Here is a 20,861-nt window from a genome sequence, read left to right on the forward strand (position 1 = left end):
TCCAGTTTTCTTTTCTTAATTTTCAACTCATCACAGACTTAATATTTTCAAAAAATACAGTAAACACGAATTACTATAAAAACGAAATACAAAATGCAGCCACAAACTATTTTATTATTATAGTCACTAGTCATAAAATCACCTCGTTAAATTGCTCTCAAGCTTTCTAAAGGCCATCGTCAGTTCCCGTTATATTACAGAGAATCTTCAGGTTTGTCTAATGTGTGTTTCGTCAACCCCATTTATTGAGCTTTTAATTTTGCAGGTATGCTTTTTCATTTACGGAACTTTGTTGTTAATCTGCGCCATGATTTGAAAAGGAGTTCCCTGTTCTCTTGCGGATGCCATCAGAGTTCTCCTTCCTCTAAGTACCGCAGGCACACTGCTTCACGAGTCGTCTGTGTCAGATAATCCCCGTATCCGAAGTCTTGTCATGGTTGGCTCGTGATGTCTTATTTCCTTGTGTACCCAACGATGTTTTATGCCGTGCTGGTCATTGAACTCAAGGATTTGAAATAAGTTGAAACCTAGAATGAAAGTATCTTCAGCAAGGCTTTGTTTTTGCTCCTGCCAGACGCCGGGGCCACCGCCGGTCCGGGTGTGGCAGCAGAATCACGGCGTGGTGATGGCCGGTTAGCCGAGCCACTGGTTGGGCACAGCCGCCCCCTTTCTCCCGGCATTACTGTAGACAGAACCTCCTTGGGTGGACTCCGTCGGCGGTGATGCCGTGTGACCGGGAGGTGGTGTCATTATTGTGGGCGATGCGGACTGTCCGGTGACTACCCGGAGTGATGCCGAATTTCACCCCCGTCCCAGGGTGACGACGGGTGGAGCTCTCCATCGTACAGTGATGTTTTTCTTGGCAACTCGGCAGGTACTGGCGGGATCGGCAAGGTGCACTCCGGCACCCTGCCGACCGACCGTACGCTAACGCTTTACACCACGTGGTCATCCTTGCCTGAGACACTAGCTTCACTAGACAGCTCAGCATTTAATCTGGCTTTCTTCTGGAAGCAGAGATATTCCTTTCCAACTGGAGATATGGGTCATCTTGACACAGGATAAGCTGAATTTGCCATTTAATTACCACTTACCCTCAAATGGTAAAAACTAAAGTGTTTTTTTTTTCTTTTTTGGCTTTCCCTTTTTCGAATATTATTTTAGACTCAAGTATTTCCTTAATAGCGATGTGTTTTAATCTACTAAAATCATTCTTTCTGACACGTAGTATTAACAACTGGGTGCCCTTTAGGCTAGCTTGTGTGTTTTTTGACATGGCCTCATTTATTTTTGATCCTCGATTTCTGATACAGTAAGATGTCCCCAGACTTGTTCCTACCTTCCCTGCCCCAGACTTGGAATCGGCCACTTTCCAAAGAGCCCTGATTCCTTCCAGTGGGAAATGATGTAAAACGGGGGTCCCCAATCCCCAGCCGCGGACCGGTCCCAGTCAGTGGTCTGTTAGGAACCGGGCTGCACAGCAGGAGGTGAGCGGCGGGCGAGTGAGTGAAGCTCCCTCTGTTCCTGTGGCCGCCCCCCAGCGCCGGCGTCACCGCCTCGGCTCCGCCTCAGATCGCCAGGTATTGGGTTCTCATAGGGGCACCGGTCCCTGGTGCCAGAGACATTGGGGACCGCTGATGTAGAGCATAAAATCTGGGTGCTAAGGGTGCTTGTTGCCATGGGGCTGATCCTGCTTTTAGGTGCGTTCAATGGAGGGAGCTAGGATGTAAATATCTGTTATTTATGCATTCACGGCGATATTTCTAATCCCTCTTTAACGCTGTAGTGTTATCACTTATTCCTCGATTTTTCATAGTTTCTATCTTACACTGAAAAAATCTTGATTTCTAACATCCCCGGCATGGTTATCGCTATATCCTATTAAAACGACTCACAGTGACGGCATCGACATTATTACAAACAGTGACTTTAAACTGGCCCGCTTCATAGTAGAGAAAGTGGTCGGCGGTGGCCCGTGTCTTTGTTAAGGACACGCATTCATCGTCATCAGACTAGTGCCTTTAGCAATCGATAGCATGAGCACAAGGAAAATCGGCATCGAAGCCCCTTCTCGGCCTGTTCTGCACTTTCCACGGGACAGAAACCGGAACGACCTGTTACACTGTTCGCCGCACACGCAGTGCTCGCGTTGTCCGCCGGGTACGCTGAGTGTTACCTAAGACGAGTCTGCGCGTGGCAGCGCGGCCCGGCCACCGGCACGCCGGGCTGCGTTCGCAGGTCTCCTGGGACCTGTGGCTTCCCGTCCCTGCCGGGTCCCCTCTCCTGCGCAGCCGTGTTGCCCGGCAGTCACTGAAGCCTGCGCCACGGCCACCGCTGCCGCCGCGCAGGCTGCCGGCCTCGTGGTCCGGCAGAGTCTCGGCCTCCAGCGCCGAGGGGGCTGGACGGCGGGCGCGCGGGTGCGGCTCCGCCCGCGTGCGCAGCCTCCGGTTCCCCCTTCCGCGCGCCCAGCGTCTGAGGGTCGATCGTTGTGATCGCCGGAATCTCCGTAGCTTCCGCCACCTCTCGATGGCTTCTGTTGCCACCAAATCCATTCTAGCCGTCCCCACTGGCACCGTATCCTCCACCACCTCGGCCGCCGAAGTTTCCTCCACGACCAGAGTTGTCATTCCCACCAAAACCACCGCCACGACCACCAGCGAAGTGTCCAGAAGCTCTCCGACGCCTTTGGCCGGACGAAGCACTGGCCATCTCTCGCTTAGGCTGGGCTTTCCGTCCTTCACGGCCGTGGCCGTTCACGGCACGGCGTTTCTTTCTGCGTGACTGCCTCGTCTGCCGAGTCGGGGTCATCGAAGGTTACGGGAGCAAAGCCCCCGCACCCCACCCGCCACCGCCTCGGCCAGTCGTGACTTGTCGGTGTTCCCGCACCGCCCCAGACAGCCCGCCAGGTGGGGCTCCGCGGGCCTCCTTCCACACCAGCCCCAGCCGTCCCCAGTCACGAGGGCGCCAGGTCTCCGAGACTCTTCTCTTAGGACAGCCCCATTGGGGGGATGCCCCGACCCCGCCGTGACGACCGGCCGCGGGAGGGGAGACGGAAAGCGGGCTCCTGGGGTTTTCGCCAGGACCCGTCAGGGTTTAAGGGCGTCCGGGGCGGGGTGGCTCCTGTAGGACGTTCGCCCCTCCTGTCCGGAGCCTGCCGCGTCTCTTCATTCCGGGTCGCGTCGTCTGCTTGAGCGTGTGTTTAAGTTCCCCGTCTGTGCGCCTTGTGCGTTTCTTAGTGGGTGTGTGCCCAGATGCCCTGTTATCGTTTCCCTGCGTGGGGCCTTCTCTCCCACGGAGCCTTCCGCGTCGCCGCGGAACGTTGGTCCGAAGGCCGTGGATCGGGCCTCACGTCCCGCGGGCCGTGGATCGGGCCTCACGTCCCGCACCCTCCCCAGACTGTCCTCGTGGCGGAAGCGGTTCTCGAGTGGCTCTTTTTGGTGCTCCAGGTAGCGAGTTGGATCTGCGCATAAAGACAGCCCCGCCCTTGCGTTTTAATTCTTATACCTCTGGTGTCTTTCTCACGAGCTGACTGAAAATTCCAGTGAGACGTTCCGCGCGACAGTGTAAGGAGCATGTTTATCTTATTCCTCCTGACTTCTATGGAAATAGAAGCCTGATTTGTATTTTTAACACCCGCGACCGCCCCGTGGCTGCCCCCGTTGGCAGCCCTTGCAGGCCGTGCTGCGAATGTAAGCCTTCGGTTGTCGCTCTTCACACCTTCGAACCTCCCTGCAGCTGGATCCCAGGAAAGGACATCCTGGATCCAGGATCAAGGACCCCGCGCTCTCAAAGCCCTGCGGACGCTGTCCAGAGAGGCGGAGCCGCACACGCGCCAGCCACCCTGGTGCGTGAGACGCCTGCGCCTCGCACCTCCCGCGCTGGCCGCCCTCCGCAGCCGTAGTCGTAGCAGCGGAAAAAGGCGTCTGCTATTTTAACTTATTTTACTGTGAGGCTGGCGAAATGAGTCGGAGAGACAAATGCCATACGATGCCACTTGTACGTGGAACCTAAAAACCAAACCAAGCGGGAACAGACCCCTGGACACAGAGAGCAAGGCGATGCTGGCCGGGAGGGAGGGGTGGGGGCCGGCGGGACGGGCGCCGGGGATGAAGAAGCAAACACTTCCGGTCGCGCGGCACCTCGGTGCCGGGGTGTGGAGGGCACAGCAGGGCGGCGCGGTCCGTGCCGTCGCAGAGCCGGCCGGTGATGTCGCGTGGACTCACCGTGACGTTCACTTCGTAAGGGACGCAAGTATCAGATCGCTGTGCCGCACGCCCGGAGCCAGCATGATGTCGTATGTCAACTGCATTTCCAGCTTTTTTTAAGTGAGGCCGAAGGTGGTCTCCAGGCCCTGTTCATGCAAAGATTTTTCTGAATGAGTGTTTTACATTTTCGGTCTGTAAAGTAGTCGTGTTAAATGTTAAATGAAGAGCCCACTCTTTAAGTGACTTTTGGGAGGAGTAAATTGCATTCTCCCTGCTTTAGAAAAGAAAGGCCTGGCAGAAGTCAACCTTCTAATGGAACAAGGTGGGACTTAATCGCAGTTCACGGGAGACCTTGGGGCAGAAATTGAGAGTTACTAAGTATTTGGCCTTTTGCAGAAGTTGCTACATTGACATTGGGAGATTTACTTGAATTTTTTAAAAAACGGCTTTTGAGTGGGAATTAAAATGTTCTATATCTTGCCCTGCTTTTGTGACAATAAAATACTTCAGCCTCATTCAGTGGAATTTGTCATCTGACACAGTTGGAAGTTTCACCGCACATGGGCCCGTTTCACTGTCTGCAGAGGACTGTGCATCTGCGCAGATGGGCTCTGCCTCTGGCCCCTGAGCGGAGGATATCAGAACTGGAGAGCGGGGTCGGCAGAGCCGCCCTGGCCCCACTGGGTGAGGAGCGCCGCCTTCAGCAGCGTCTCCTCTGGGGTCCAGCCGCCTCTCCGTGTCTTCTCCTGGCATAATGATGAGAGGAAGCAGCCCCGGGCCTGGCGGGGCAGGCGCCCGTCCCAGCGAGTGTTCCCTGGCCATCTGGGCTGTGCGGAGCATGGGGAGGTCTCAGGGTGCTGGCGATGACCAGACGTGGCCCTCGCCCGCAGGGAGCCGCTGGACCCAGACCCCCCGCGGCAGCCTAGCCCTGGCCGCTGCTGGCCACACGCCGCCAGCTGCCGGCAGCAGAGGCCCCGCGAGGGCGGCTCTCGGGAGTGACTGAGAGCGGGTCTGTGTCAGACAGCACGACCCAGCCACGTGCCGCAGCACGCACGGGGCCGTGACTCCGGGGGCGTCTCGGGCCCCTGCCTGTCGCTCTGCGATTCCCCGCTGGAGTCTGGGCTCACCTGGCAGGAATTGCACATCGGACGTCAGCTCAGGCCTTTCCCCAGCCCAGACCTCGCCCGGCGTCTGCAGCACTTTGCATTCAGCTCCCATTCGCTCGCACGTTGTCTGTCTGTCTGTCTCACACACGCACACATGCACACGCACACACACACCCCTTTTCTGGGATGTTCTCGCCTTCTGTCCAGTCCCCCTGGGCCCCAAAGCCCTGGGCTTCCTGCCTCCCCAGAGGCGGCGGCGCGCCCTGCGGGCTCTGCCTCCCCCGGCGCCCACCCCCCGGCACCTCCCCCCCGCGTCCCAGCACCGCCTGGGCTCGTCTGTGGTTAAATTCGCCTGGCGTGACACGCGTCGGCTTAAGCCTCGGCAAGCGTGCGGTTCGGTGGCGTTGCGCACACGTTTCCTGCAGCGTGCCCACGACCACTGTCCAGCCGCTGTGCCCACCACGGCCCCGAGCCTGAGCCCCCCCCCAGCCCCCGCCCCCGGCCCCGCCGTTCTGCTTTCTGTCTCTGTGATTCCGACGGCCCTCAGCCCCCACGCCAGGGGAAGCACAGGATCCGTCCTCCGTGGCTGGCTCGTTTCACTTAGCGTGGCGGCCTCACGATTCGCTGCGTCGTGGCCCGTCAGACCTTCCTTTTCACGACTGCATGCTGGTCCCTGCGTGTTTGTCCCAGGCGACCCCGAGACGCGTTCGTGCAGGAGCGAGGAGCCCTGGGGGCCTTTCCCGGCCCCTTCAGCTTCCGTCACCTCTGGTCCCGGGTCACCGGTCCCGGGTCACCGCCCCCTCTGCCTCAGGTTCTTCCTCCTGAAGCATCTGACAGGCCACGTGCGCTCTGTTCTCTGAGCGGGCGCTGCCTTCTCGGAGCGAGGAGGGGCCGCGAGGACCCGCCCGGCTTTGGTGGTCCCCAGCCTGGCGGGGCACAGAGCGGCCCAGGCCTCCCGCCCACACCTGCCTCCTTGGCCTTCCCAGGGACAGGCCCGTCTGCCCTTCACAGTCGCTCTCAGGACGCGCTGCGCCCAGCAGGGCCACAGCGCCTGCCCCTTTGTCCTTGTTCTGGGCGGCAGATGTCCCCGGCAACCTCTGAACACAGCTGGACGCCAGGTACCTTTGGTCTGCCTCAGGAAGAAGTCTATTTTAAACTGTCCGGGGAGCCAGATTTTGAGGTTGGATCCCACCCCGCCGAAGCGCCCCGCCCAGCAGCGTGCGTGGGGCTCCCCCTCGCCCACCCCGCGGCCGGCCGCAGCCGTCCCGGGCCCGAAAGCAGCTGTCTTCTCACGAAACAAACTGCAAACCCCCAAGCTAAACGAGGAGCGTATTTCATTTGCCTAGAAAATTGCCTAGGGGTGGGAAAAATAAAACCTGCGGCTGCATTTAGAAATGAAAAATTGGAAGCTTTATTCAGAAATGCTCCCTAGAAATGAAACCAGTGGGCCGTGTCACGGGGCGTTTGTTTTTCAGGAAGGACCGCGCAGAGTGACGGGGGCGGGGAGCGGTGTGAGAGCTGAGCCGCGGGGAGGTGTCGGGCGGGGACGCGCCGAGAACTGAGCCCTCGGTTCTGGGGCGCCGCCCCGAGCCCCAGGGACTCCGTTCCGTGCTGGGCTTGGCCCGGGCCCTCGCGGTGTGCCCCGCGGCGGGAAGGGGAGGCGGCGACAGACGGGGTCCCGCTGCCTGGGGCTGGCGAGGGAGGGCGTGCAGCGTTGCGGGATGGGGCGTCCGCGTTCACGGGGGACGGGGCCTCTCCGGTGACGGCGACGGGCCGCAGGAACTGGTTCACTGGGTGCCCGGGGCTCGCGGGGTCAGAACCGGGGGCTGCTGCCTGGTCCGTCCGCCACTCAGCTGGGGTTGCGTGACTCTGTGCGGGGCACGGTCTGGGCCCGGGCCTGGGGGAGAGGGGGGGCAAGGCCGGCTAGGGGGGCCCTCAGCGGCTCTGCCGCGCCCCCACGCCGCGGCGTCAGGGATCTCGCTGAGGTGCTCGGTATCGCCGTTCCCGCGGCTCACCTGGAGCGGCTGGACCAAGGACGTGGCCTGCGCGTGGCGCCCGCCTGGCCCACAGCCGCGCCCTCCCGACCCCTCCGCTTCACCTGTCTGTGACATCTGCGGCTCTGAACAAGCGAGCAGGTGGGGGGACCGCGTACACCCCCTTGCGCTGGTGAGGAAAGAGGGTCCAGCCGCAGGGTTATGCCAGGCGGCCGCTCCCCGAGCAGGTCGTGAAAACCGTGACCCAGAGCCGGCGACGCGGCTGCCCGAGGAGCCTCGGCCGGCGACATTCGCTGCGCGCCGCGTCCTCGGGGAGGAAGGCCCTCGGGGGCCGACGGCCCGGCAGCTCGCGCAGGCAGAGGCGGCAGCCCCGTGCTCCGGCGCCTCTGCCGTGTCGGCTCCGTCCGCCATGCCCGGCTCGGACTGACGTGCGCCGTGCGTGACCCCGTGACCCCCGTGACCCCCGCGACGCGGCGCGGCGAGCCCTCCGCGTCCTCCTCCTCGGGCTCCAGTCGGCAGCCCTTCCGCTGTTCTTCGCCTGTGCCCAGGGGGCCGCAGCGTTCGCTAGGGGCTTCTCCCTGCTGCAACTTAACCTGTGTGTTTTTTCAATTGTTGCTTTTCATTTTCACGACAGCATTATGTAGTTATTTTAGCAATCCTGAAAAATACAGTTTCAGAAAGAAAAGCCATCCATAGCCATAATGCTCAGCAGTGTCCTGTCAAGATTTTGGGAGTGCTTCTATCTTTATAATTATATTATTTCTGGAAAATTATGCCTTTTCACTTATATTCTCATTTTACAAATTTGTAAGTATTTTTGACAGGTGCATAGTATTTTATTTAATCCCTTTGAAATTAAGGTAGTTTCTGATATTTAGAATCATAAATAAAAATGTGATGCTCTTAAAAAGAATAACGGCCTCAGGAATGAAGTTGACCAAGGAGGCGAAGGACCCGCACACTGGAGACCGGGCCGCGCGGCAGAAAGACAGAAACCAACGGGGAGGCGCCCGCGTCCGCTACGACGCCAGCACGGCCCAGGCGGATCCGCAGGGCCCGTGCAGGCCCCGGCAAAATCCTGGTGGTGGTGATTTTCTAGAAATAGAAAAGTCCATCCCCAAATTCGCATGGAATCTCAAGGGACCCCAAGAGCCAAAGCAGTTTTGAAAAAGAAGAACAAAGTTGGAGGTCTTCCATGTCCTGATTTTAAAAACTTACTGCGCAGCTATAGTAATCCAAACAGCATGGCACCGGCATCCAGGCAGACACGCCGAAACGGCAGGGTACAGAGCCCGGGAGTAAGCGTCACGGTGTGCTCAGATGGTTTTCAGCAAGGGCGCCGAGACCGCTCATGGGGAAAGCGCGGTCTCTCCATGAAATGGTGCTGGGGAAACCGGATATCCATGCACAGAGGAATGAAGTTGGACCCTTACCTTACACCATGTACAAAAATTAACTCAGTGGATCAGTGACCTAAGCCTAAGAGCTAAGACTATGAGCTCGTAGAGGAACACATAGCGGAGAAGCTTAGTGACATTGGATTTGCTGCTGATTTTTCGGATATGACCCCAAAAGCACAGGCAACGAAGTAAAAATAGATAAGCTGGACTGCATCAAATTTAAAATTTCGGTGCATCAAAATGACACAACGAAGTGAAAAAGCAACCCAAAGAAAGGCAAAAAATATTCAGAAATTGTTTATCTGATAAGGGATTAATATCCAGAATTGATAAGGAATTTTTACAACTCAACAAGAAAACAAATGACCCTGTTAAAAAAATGTGTAAAGGACCTGAATAGACTTTTCTCCAAAGAAGATGTACAAATGGCCAATAAGCACACGAAAACATGATCAGCATTACTAATAATTAGGAAAATGCAAATCAGAACCACAGTGCGATGCCACGTCACACCCGTGAGGTTGGCTACTGAAAAAAAAAAACAGAAACGATCAGCCGTAAGAGGAGACGAAAGACTGCCCTTTGCGACCACGTGGATGACAGACCTCGAGATCACGCTAAGCAAAATAAGCCAGACGGAAAAAGTTGAAAATCACACGATATCACTTGTATGTGAAATATAAACCTAAAAGCAACAAATGAATAGAACCAACAACAGAGACTCATGCACACGGACTGTAGACTGGACTGGTGGTTGCCCCGGGGCGGGGGGAGGTAGGCGGGGTAAAGGGACCCGATATGTGGTGACAGGAAGAACTCTCGCTATGAGAGGTGAGCACACAGTGTTCTGTATACACCTGCCTTACTGTTAAAACGTACAGCTGAAACCTCCTGGATTTCCTTAACCAATGTCACCATAAATTTTTTTTTTTAATAAAAAAACACAAAATCCTTGGTGAGGATGTAGAAAAATTGGAACCCTTGTACACTGCTGGTGTAAAATGATGCCACCGCTGAGGAAAACTGTGTGGCAGTTCCTCAGAAACTTAGAAATAGAATTACCATATGTCCCAGCAATTCCACCGCCCGGTATGTACCCGAAAGAAGGGAAAGTAGGGACTTAAATAGATGGCTGTGTATCCAGTACAGCAGCACTATTTATATCAGCCGAAAGGTGGCCGAAACCCAGTGTACGGCAAGGGACGAGTCGTGGAATATTATTCAGCCTGAAAAGGGAAGGGGGTTCTGACACATGGATGAGCCCAGAGGACGTGACACCGCGCGGAGGCGTCCGGTCACAGGACAGACGCCGTACGATTCCACGTCCGTGCGATACCCGGAGGGGTCAGATTCGTGGTGACACGATGTAGAGCAGTGGGGCCGCGGCCGGGGGCGGGCCGGGGTCCGAGCGTCTCATGGGGACGGGCTCCTGTTCTGCAGGATGAAGCGCTCTGGACGGCCAGCGGTGATGGCACAGCGGTGTGAACGTGCCGAACGCCGGACACTTAAAAAGGGTTGAGACGATCAGCTTTGTCACGCGTGTTTAGCAGTTTTTAAAAGTTAAAAAAATGCGATGTTCTCTCGTGGGTACTGCATTTCTAGAATGGATTCTCTGAAGTAAAATTACTTAAAGGATCTTGGTACGTATTACCAAATTATTTTCCAAAAGGATCAGGATAATTTGCAGATGCTTTGGCAGAGCTACAGTCTGCTTTTACCAGTATTAACTATCATTTTTTAAAATTATTGCTGATTTGATAGGCAGAGAAATACTTTCTCATACAATTATTAATCGGTTATAGTTCTTTTGTGAACTGAATCACTTAAACATTAAAGGCTCAGTTTTTTTTTTCAATCAATTATAGTATAGTATTAATTCCTTGTATTTATAGCATTTGTATTTCTTTTTTTCAGAGGGAATATACATAAATTTGTAAATTTTTTAATGTGAGCAATATCCCTCAGGGGTTGTGTTTTTTAAATATTCTTTTCTAATTTGAGAATTGATACATCCTTTTTCTTCTAAAAGCTCTGGAGATTTAGGATCTTGATTTTGATTTGTTTTCATTTGACTGTTAACGAACCCAGCTCAAATCTTCATGAGCAGTGAAGACGTAAATTGACTTTTCCCCACATGTAAGCCGCCCAGTTACCTAATCTTCCCCTTTCCATTGATTTGAGGTTCATTCTTTCTCATACTGCTGCACTCGTATAAATACACTTTTCAGTTTGGGAGCTGTTACTTCTGTCAACTTGCCTGGTGAGTCCATGTCACACTGCCGTTACTTCGTACCTTTTATAGCTGGCAGGACCAGCCTTTCTCATTGGAAGTGTTCTCATTCTTCTTGCCTCTTATTTTTTCCCAGGTGAACTTTAGGATTATTTTGTCAGGAACCCAGAAAATTAAAGACACCCATGTGAATTTTGACTGTAAACCAATTTGGGGAAGAAATAGCACCGGCATGTTTATACTATTTGTGCTTTCGGTTCAGAAACATGCTTTATCTTTACTTGTTCAGGTCTTTTTTTTCCTCCGTGTTATTGATTTGTGTGTTTATAGAGTACGTTTCACTGGTGATCTCCAGATCACAGTCTTTGAGTCCTTTAAAGCAGGGGTCCCCAACCCCCGGCCGCAGACCGGTCCTGGTCTGTGGCCTGTTAGGAACCGGGCCGCACCACAGCAGGTGAGCGGTGGGCAGGCGGGCACAGCTGCACCTGTGTCTGCAGCTGCTCCCCAGCCCTGGCGTCACCGCCTCAGCTCCGCCTCAGACCACTAGGCGTTAGCTGCACCTGTGTCTGCAGCCGTCCCCAGCGCCGTCACCACCTCAGCTCCGCCTCAGACCACTAGGAGTTAGATTCTCACAGGAGCACCGGCCTCTGGTGCCACAAAAGTTGGGGACCACTGCGAAGAACTACTTTATATGCCTAAGACTTTCAAAGAGCATAAAAGAAGTCGCTAATAAAGGTGGATTCCTTTGATCAGAGACCATTAGGAAAAACACATCAGAGTGTCTTCGCTTTTTCTTTGACTTCTAATCTATATATTTATATAAAGATTCTAGGACTCTTTCTCCCTTATTTCTGCATTCCGATTCATCAGCACGATTTCAGGACAGGCACGTTTTCCCTCTCATCTCAGATGCAACATTAAATGATTTCGGGGCAGGTCTGTCTTTTTAAAGTGCAGCCCTGTGGTCAGCACGTCACAAGCCCCCTGCACTTACGTCTGAGTTTGTCCAGCATCACTCCTCCGGGGGAGGAGGCAAAGGTGCGTCCTGGAGGACTGAGTCCTAGAGCAGCCGTCCTCCCTGCATCTGGGCATCTGACGAGCCCCGGGGGTCGGAATTCGCATGGCCTGACTCCAGGCACGGGCTGCTTCTGTTAAGCCGAGTCTGCTGTCCAGGTGGCAGACGAGCCAGGCAGGTGTGAGGCCGAGTGTGCTCAGGCGGCGCCCACTCCCCATTGCTCGTCGTTAATGAGCCCGTGGCTAGCCATGGGGTCCGGCAGCATCCTCAGCTCTGCGGAAAGAGAGGGAGTGTGATGCAGTTCCATTTGCCTGCTTGTTTCTTCAATGGCTATTGATACGCACAGTGAAAACTACATTCTTCCTAGTGGGGGGGGGCATTTAGTAAGCGCCCCTGAACCATCATCAGGCAGTTCATTCCTGCAGCCAATCGGGGGGGGGGGGGTACTGGCCCACAGGTGCAGCTGCGAAGCCCAGCCGCGTGCCAGGTGCTTCTCATGCTGAATTACGTTTAGGAACCAAGGGGCTTTGCACCCTCATTCACGGTGGGGGGAGGGGGAGTCCCGGGAGGCATTGCAATGAGAAGGCGTGGCTGGGACACACAGGTGTGCCTGTGAGGAAGTGAGGAATTTCTTCAGCTCCGCCTGCCAAAGAGATTTTTCTTCTAGCTCATTTGTTTTTATTGGAAGCTGGTAATGAGGTTTTGTAGGGAATCAGCCGTCTGAGCCCTCCCATCTCCCACCCTCCCCTAACCCCTTGCCGCTCCCAAGGATATTACAATTCAGAAATGATGTCTTTCTTCTTGAAACAGCTTTTTCATTAACCTTTTTAAAGATAGTAAATTAAGACCCGAATAATAGATTTTAATACTAGCTCTGTAAAAATGATCGAAACACATTTTTAATTTAAACAAAGCGTCTAAAAGAAAGTATCTGAAAGTAACATGTTAACACCTGTAAGATACAAAAACACTGAATTTTATTTTATGGCTTTTTTTTAAACTCCTACTTTCCAGTGACTAAATTTAAAGCAGCTTTCACTTTCCATATAATCTAAAATTTTTTAAAATTTTTAACTGAATTATTTCAATAAAAAATTAATGTCGAGAAAAAAAAAAACAACACAGTGTTTGAGGGTTGCAAGTTTACAACTTGGTAGTAGGAGAGGTTGAACAGGAGTCCGAAGTAATGAATTGGAATTGTGCAATATTTGAGTAGCCATTTGCTTAAATACAAAAAACAAAACAAAAACCAAAAACAAAACAAAAAAACAACTGTATTGCCACAACGCTCAATGTGATAGACGTTAAAGCAATTAGAACAGAAAACAGAAAGTGGTCAGGCAGAGAGACGACGCCGTCGGCTTTGACTTTAGGGTACCTGTGAGGGAAATGCTGAAACTCAGAGTTCTCGTGGACACAAACACACCCCCACTTTTTCTGGTGTCCCTGTTTACAGTCCGGCCGGGGATGTGGCCCCGGCTCTGCCCCCTGAGAGGTGGGTCTTTGCCCAAAAGTTCCCGAGGAGCGGCGCCTGCGGAGAGCCGGAAGACGGCCGGGCTTTCCGTGCACGCTGACAGCCAAACAGAACGCTCTTTCCCTTTGCAGTTTTTTCAGTGTCATTTTAAGTTGCAGCTTCCGGCCAATCGGCGGGCTCCGTGCCGGCTGACGTCACGAGCCAGCCAGTTCCCTCCAGCTGCAGAGCCCCAGTTTGTCTTTTTTTTTTAAACTAAAATGGAGGCTGGTTTCTCGCCTTAAGGAGCCCATCGCCTTCCCCGCCGAGCCTAGATGTTGACATGTAATAAAGCGGGCAGCAGGATGGTGGTGGATGCGGCCAGCTCCAACGGGCCCTTCCAGCCCGTGGCCCTGCTCCACATCCGAGGTGAGTCGCGGTGTGCTTCGGAGTCGGCACCTTCTGCGGTTAGTTAATAAATGGCTATTGTGCTCCAGATAAGAAGGCAGGAAGTCCTTCCCGGCCGGGCGCGCGCCGTTCCGCCGCGGCCGGAGCCGGGGGAGGTGGGGCGTGCCTCTGCGGCGCGGCGTTCTGCGGGCTACTCACGGCATTCGGTCTCGAGGGGCCTTGCATGCACAGTTCAAAGCTGGTTTTTCTGCTTTCTGCTCGCTCTCCCATCCCCCTTTCCGAGCTGTGCTGATGTCAAAGGATGTGAAGTCACTGCCCGGGGAAGGTATTGGGTGGGGGTGGGAGGGAGAGGCGGGCCCGGCCGCGCCTGGCCGAGTCGCCTGTTCGCGGAGTTTCTGTTACGTCTGTGTTGCTTGACGCCCGCCAGGGTTTTATCGGGGACAATCCCTGAGGTATAGATGAATTGCAGTCAGAAAATGTGCAGAAACGACTAGAGAAGAACTTCCTGGAGAAGGGTTCCCTCCATGCTTGACATGGAGCCTAAAAGAGAAAGACGCTCGTGCTTTAAAATGCAGAAATCCACCGCGGGTCGTAATTTCTGCAACGTTCGAGCCTTCGTGGACTCATGAAAGATCTCGCCTTTGCATTGGCCCCGTATGGCCACTTGACTTTAAAATTTAACATGGCAACAAGTCTTCAATGTGTATGTGATTACACTTTGCCTCATATGTAGTTTATACAAAATTTGAGCTTAAAAACACAATCGCTACTACAGTAATTAATAATAGTTATATTAAACTATCGGGGTAGCAGTATACTTATTCTTAATTGGTATTTTTGAATATTGGTCACGTAAATTTTTTTTTGTTCAGAATTGGGCAAAATAGAAAATGAAAGTTAAGCCTCCTCAAATCACTTTATAAATTTTTTAATATCACAGCGGTGCCTCCCAAAACAGCCTTAACTGTCAGAATCGCCTCTAAACCGTGCTGAGGAGGGTGGGGGCAGGATTGTAGGTGACTAATAGTTCGTATGACTAAAATGCCAGACAGGATTTTCAGATCCCAGGGTGGACCCAGGGAAGATAAATCAAATGAATACTCGGTCATCGGAATGAAATGGGTGTTGCTTTTCACTCCAAACCTCTTTACCGCAGCTGGTGGAAATCACTATCCACAATGTGCAACTTGTAGGCTGGGCCGAGAAGTCATTGTTTTGCATCGTACCCCCCAAAGGGCAAACCGCGGCCAAGCGTGTGGCTATTTTAGCTGCAGGAGCCAAAGGGGCAAATACGAAACGTGACTGTGCGTTGCGATTGAAGTTCTTAAACACCGACTGACTGGTTAGCAGTACGATGGTTTCATCGCATATAAAATGTCTATTTTTATACTTTTAAGGGTAGCTTATAAAGGATTTTTTTGGTTTGTGAGTTTTTTGATTTATTAGACACTTAGTGGACTAGTTAGTTTTTGCACTATGAATTCTGAAATGGAATCATTTGATTTTGTATCTCATACTACATCGATTTTTTTTTTTTTTTGTAAATTTCAAGAGCTTGTTATGACCAGTTTGGACTTGCTGTTGGTTGGGCGGTTGTTGGTGGCGCTCTCATCGTGGACGGAAAGGCGCGAATGCGGTACTGAATGGGACGTCAGTTTTTGAGGAGGGGTAACCTTTAGGGACGTAAAGCTAACTTCTGATTCAGATGGTGGCTGTAATTTCTAATTTCAAAACCTGGAGAATGCTTGACTGACTCATAAGAACTTTTCAAGAGAAAGCATGTTCGTGTGAGGTTTGGCAGAATTGTTTTTACCTTTAGTGGCTTTTTGAGTCTTGATCAGTTTAACATCCAGTTAGCAGCTCTGCTGTGTGTCCAGTACTGAGGATCATCACCATGACGGACACAGCCCGGCCCCGCGGGGCCCAGGGTTTAGTGGGGAGACCAGCAGGGACCCCGATACCAGCTCCGGGCAGGGGCCTGGGCGCGGGGACTGAGACAGTGATGGGGAGGGGCAGGCAGGGGCGGCACTGAGCACCCCGCCCTCTCTGGGGACCCCAGGTCTCCACTTAGGGGGGGAGGGATCTTCTACACAGAAGGGAAGGTCACCGCCCAAGGTCACGCAGTTGTGGGACCAGGGTCCAAATGCAGGAAGCTGTGTTGTCTTGTTTGGATCTTTAAAAAAAAAAAAAGAAAAAAAATTTATTATTTTTTTTTAAATAAAAATTTGGGCTGTTTGTAGAACCGTTTCCCACAGGGTTGTAGCGGCAGTTTTTTCCAGAGCCTGATCGGCACCCGTCTGTCTCAGCGGCCTCTCGTATGCCAGTTCGGTGCCGGGGCTTGTTTCTTCGTCGTTCCCCTAGCTCAGGCCAGCAGGGCCCAGCGCTCGCAGTTTATAGCCCCCTGGGCGGGGCCCGGGGAAGGGGGGGACAGTCACGCAGACAAACAGCACTGTCACTAGACCGACTGGTAGTCCCAGTGTTGGATAGCTGCCTTCTACTAACTAGTACAGGGTTTCTGATCAATACGGTGCCTCCGCACCTCCTAAAACGTCCAAGTGCAGAAGGGACAGGCCGCTGAGCCTCAGTGGGAGCTTGTCTGTCCGGAGGAGGCGGCGGCGCCTGGAGCTGGACGACGGCTGTAATTAGCTCGACGGCTTAAATCCTGAACTCGCAGCGCCCTGCAGGCCCGGGAGACGGGGGAGCCGTCCTGCGCCGTCCCCTGCCACGGTCCCCGGCCTCCAGGCGTGCTCTGAACATGTGACCGTTAGGCGCTGAGAACGTGGCTAGCTCACCTGACCGCACAACTGAATTCTCAGGTTTCCTCGGAAGGTGAGCGGACGCGCGTGTCTGGTGGCCTCTGTGTCGGGCAGCGTGGCTCGTGGGGACCGAGGACGCTGTCCCGTTCCCGGCCAGTCGCCGTTTCGGGCTGCGATCGAAACGGCCGTGGACGGCGAGGAGAGGAACGGGCGTGACGTTGTGTCCCGGCGAAGCTTCGTCTACAGGCGCAGGTGCCGGGCCAGGTCGGGCCCCTGTTCTAGATCCTTCCTCGAGTTTTTTTAATCACCTGTGAGAGCGGTAACGTAGGTGTCACACGGGCGCGCTCCGCGTGGCGGCTTGCCGGGGTTTTGGGGGCCCGGCCTCCGCGGGGCTCACGCTTCCCTCCACAGCTGGGATTGTGGCGGGAACGGCCAAGCCAGAGAGACGTCCGTGGCCAGAGCGAGGAGAGCAAAGTGCGCCTGTCCTCTCCCGCTGGCGTCTTCCTGGCCTCGAGAAGTCGGCTGCTCCGGCCTCGTCCCGGGCATCAGCAGGGCCGGCCACCCCAGGGCGGGCCTGTCTGGGGAAGACTGCTGGGGAGCCAGAGAGCAGGTCACCCTTTCTGTGTGAAGCCGTTATTCTGGGGGAATGCAGGAATAATGCATTATAGAAAAGTGTGTCTTCTCACAAGTCTTCCTGGATCACCAGTTCTGGGAAGATCCTCGCCTTTCCAGTAAACAGTTAGCGAAGATCATGCGGGAAGGCCGTGTGGGGGTCAGGCCCCGCGGGAAGGCCGTGTGGGGGTCAGGCCCCGCGGGAAGGCCGTGTGGGGGTCAGGCCCCGCGGGAAGGCCGTGTGGGGGTCAGGCCCCGCGGGAAGGCCGTGTGGGGATCAGGCCCCGGTGTCCCTCCGTCACCTCCTGCTGGGCGCAACCTAAGACCCCGGGCGGCACCACACCGCGCACACCGCGCACCTGGGTCCCCGGGCAGGGAACACGCCGGCCCGAGTGCCGTCGGGGGCACCGTGGGGACGGTGCGAGGGGCCCTCGCCCGCCGGGGGCAGAAGGAGAAGGGGCTCGGTGCTGACCAGACGCGAAGGACCCTTGGGAAGACGGGACCCGTGAGTCGTTGCTCCGAGCGCTGCACCGGCGCAGCTCACGTTGCCGTAGCCGTGTGGCTGTCACTGTCTGTGAAGTGACTTAGAAACGCACCCTGACAGCCCACCCGCAGTGACCCCCAATCCCGAGGTGTGGAGCCCAACCCGGGGAACAGGTGGGGAGGGGCGCACGCTTGTGCAAAGCCCACGCACTGCTAACTGGTCTGCCCTTGAACTTGGGTGCAATGTCTGTTCAGAGATTTCTGATCATGATTCCTGCCTGGCAGCAAACGCTAAACTAGAATTTTTTCATCACCATATGTTAATCCTATAGAAGAATAAAGAGGTGGGTCAGCAGTCGGGGGCGCGGAAACCCAGGAAGGGGACGGAGCGTGCGGGCGAGTGGTGCGGTTCCGGGCCAGACGTCATGCCCAGCCGTCCCTTCGTCCTACACTCCCGCTGACCTCCCCCCCGGCCTCCTGCCTGGGAGGTGAGCAGGGCACAGCCACGGTCGCCAGCCCGTAAGGCCCACTGTGGGGCCCCTGCCCCCCGCGCCAGCCGAGTGTCCCCGGCCGCCGGTGGCTGTCCCAGGAGGGGAGGCAGCAGTTAGGGGGCGCCTTCGGGGTGCCGGCCAGGGCCAGCCCCCCCACCTCCGTGCTCCCCGGGACCTGCCCGCGGCTGGGCACCAGGACAGCTGGAGGCCGCGTCTCGCCCCGGACCCCAGGGCCGGGACCGGGCGTCAGCGGCGTGGGGCAGACGCCGCGTGTGACGTGGGCCTCCTCCTGCCCGACCCCGCGTTCTGTGCTGCGTGCATCCGCGTGTCTGGAGTTCAGACTCACCTCGCGTCTGAAGGAGAGTCTGCGAACCTCCACGCGCACCTTCTTGGCGTCGGGGGGAAATTGGATACGTCCTTCCCTGGGGCCCCGTTCCACTTCCCCAGTCGGCCAGGTATTCTCTGGGGGCCTCGTTTCCGTTTGCCCTCCACCTTGAGCATCCTGGGGAAGGTCGTGCTCCGCTGGATACGTCTCATGACGCCTGGCTTTCCCCCTGTGTGTCTGCGCTCAGTCAGTCAGTGCCGTGGGTCGAAATCAAGTCGTTTCCGTGAAGGAGCACTCCGGTCCTAGTTATTTGGTGTATTTCTTAGCTAACAACTTGATCAGTCGAATAATACTGGTCAGGCTATCGAGAAACTGGACCAGGAGCCTACCTGGCCGAAAAGAGGCCGCAGGTACCACCGCTCTGGGCTTTGCTTCCGACTCAGTCTCCTCTCCCCGTCACACGGAAATAGTGCCACCAAGGATGTGGAGACGGGGAGAGCTCTAAAAAGTGGGGTAAACAGTTCCTCTCACTAACGTACTTAAAAATCTTGACGAGACGGGCGGCTCTCGGGAGTGAGGTCTGGCTTCGCCGCGGGCCCCGGCGTTACTCATAACTCAGAAACCCTTCCAGCTCATGAGAATAAAACCGGAGAGGCGCCACAGTGAGATACACTGGGTGAATCTGTGTCGGATCTTTGTTCTCGTAAAACCCACGTCGAACCTGTGGTGGACCGTCGAGGCCGCCGCGCAGCCTGGAACCCCGTCGGCCCGCCGGGCACGGCCGCCCTGCCCTCCGGCCGCGGGCTGAAGGAGTTAGGGCTGTCGCCGTGTCTGTGAGCGACTCCAGGTGGTGAAGAGGAAGGTGATGTGGAGCAGGTGTGCTACAACACGGCGCTCGCCAGATCCGGGGAAGCGGGTGTCAGGGACCCGTTCGCGGCTGCGTAGCTGTCGCCTTCCTCGCGTGTGAGGGAGGGGTCTTTAAAGTGTCCCGCCTCAGAGAAAAACGCGCACAGGAAATGCAATCAATGACTTAGAACCGTTTCCTCGGTAGCTGGCCGTGGTCTTTTATGGTCGAGGTTTGGCTTTTCCTGTGTTTCTCCTTTTATCCCGTTGCTGACGCCTGGGGCCGTCAGCGAGCATCAGCGAGAGCGAACCAGGCAGGGGCCTGGCCGCCTGGGCGCGGCGAGACCCAGCAGCCGAGGTGGAGACCCTGCAGCCGGCCGGGGTGCCCCATCCCAGCGCCCGCCGCCTGCTGCACGGCCCCCTCCTTGCTGACTCGGCGCCCGCTCAGACCGCTGCACCATTTACCCAACGGTGTTTTCGGGTGTGCACCTTTTTTCGACATTTATTGGCATTTTAATTGGTCTTTTAAAGGGTAACAGCCTTTAAGGCACACTGTAAGACAAAACCAAGCTTGCTCTGAGCTTGAGAAGCCGGGTGCTTAGTGGGCCCTGCGCCCCACTCCGCCCCACCCCTGGCCAGCTGAGCCGCCTGGGGCAAGCCCCTCGCTCGCCGTGCCCGGAAGTGGGGATGAAATGGGAGCGAGGTGGCCAGCCCCTCGGGTTTTACGAGGGCGAAACGCGTGAGTGCGTGTCAGGGGCTCAGAATGGTGCCTGAGTGTGGCGAGACTCAGCGCTTGTGGTCGCCGTGGTTATGGTGTCTTTTCTGGGTCACATGCATCACTTCGGAGCCCAGCATCTTAATTAGCCACACTTGCTTTATTTTTCTTTGGCTGTGTTTACCTGCGTCTGTTCCCCTTGAGGCTCACCCGCCGGCCTCTCCCCTGCTTCCCTGAGCCTTTCTCTTGCCGTTTGCTGGTCGCTTTGCCCCCTGGAGAAGTGGGTCGCATCGCAGCTCCTGGAGGCTGTGCTGTGTGCTCTGCTCCTGGGTCGCATATAAAAGTGCCTCCTAGGGTGACCCCAGGCACACCCCCTGGGCACGCCTGTTCGGAGAGCTCTCCCTGCTCCTGGGAGCTCAGCCTTTCACTTCCCATGGGTCAGTTAAATAAAATGAGAAATATGCATTTATATGCGCTCCCCCCATTTTTAACTCTTTTTCGAAGAAAGATGTTCGGCATAGCATTTGTAAGGAAGGTTACTGGGAAGTTAGAGCTGTTATCTGTGATTGGTCCCAAACAGAATGGCCGACTCTCACTTCCTTCTAGTTGTTTTTAAATGCAGATGTGGCTCCTTGCTAGCAACCCACTTCCCAGTTTACCATCTTGTTGTCAAACCCCGTCACGCTAAACTCCGAATCCCCTTTTTTGTGGTGGGCTTTTTAATTGAGATAGTGTTTGAACTAAGTGGGATCTTAGCTGTAACCTTACATCTTATTGTTTGAAGTTTAAATTTATGTTTTTGATAGAATTTGAGCTGGTTGGTTTTTC

The 20,861-nt window shown here is 55.1% G+C and overlaps 1 protein-coding gene across 8 annotated transcripts in view; it reads left to right on the forward strand.

Annotated features, from left to right (window-relative positions):
• Positions 1–20,861, forward strand: part of PPP2R5C (protein phosphatase 2 regulatory subunit B'gamma) — a 104,011-nt gene that overhangs the window by 20,812 nt on the left and 62,338 nt on the right. For 3 of the 8 annotated variants that reach the window (XM_036238239.1, XM_016165984.2, XM_016165985.2), the window contains exon 1: positions 13,605–13,829. The exons of the other annotated variants lie outside the window; for them this stretch is intronic. In XM_036238239.1, the coding sequence (XP_036094132.1) occupies positions 13,736–13,829 (94 nt within the window). In that variant the 5' untranslated portion in view covers positions 13,605–13,735. Of the gene's footprint in view, positions 1–13,604; positions 13,830–20,861 lie in introns of those variants that run through there. 8 annotated transcript variants of the gene reach the window in all.

Source organism: Rousettus aegyptiacus, unplaced genomic scaffold (assembly GCF_014176215.1).
Source record: "Rousettus aegyptiacus isolate mRouAeg1 unplaced genomic scaffold, mRouAeg1.p scaffold_m13_p_3, whole genome shotgun sequence".
NCBI lineage: Eukaryota > Metazoa > Chordata > Mammalia > Chiroptera > Pteropodidae > Rousettus > Rousettus aegyptiacus.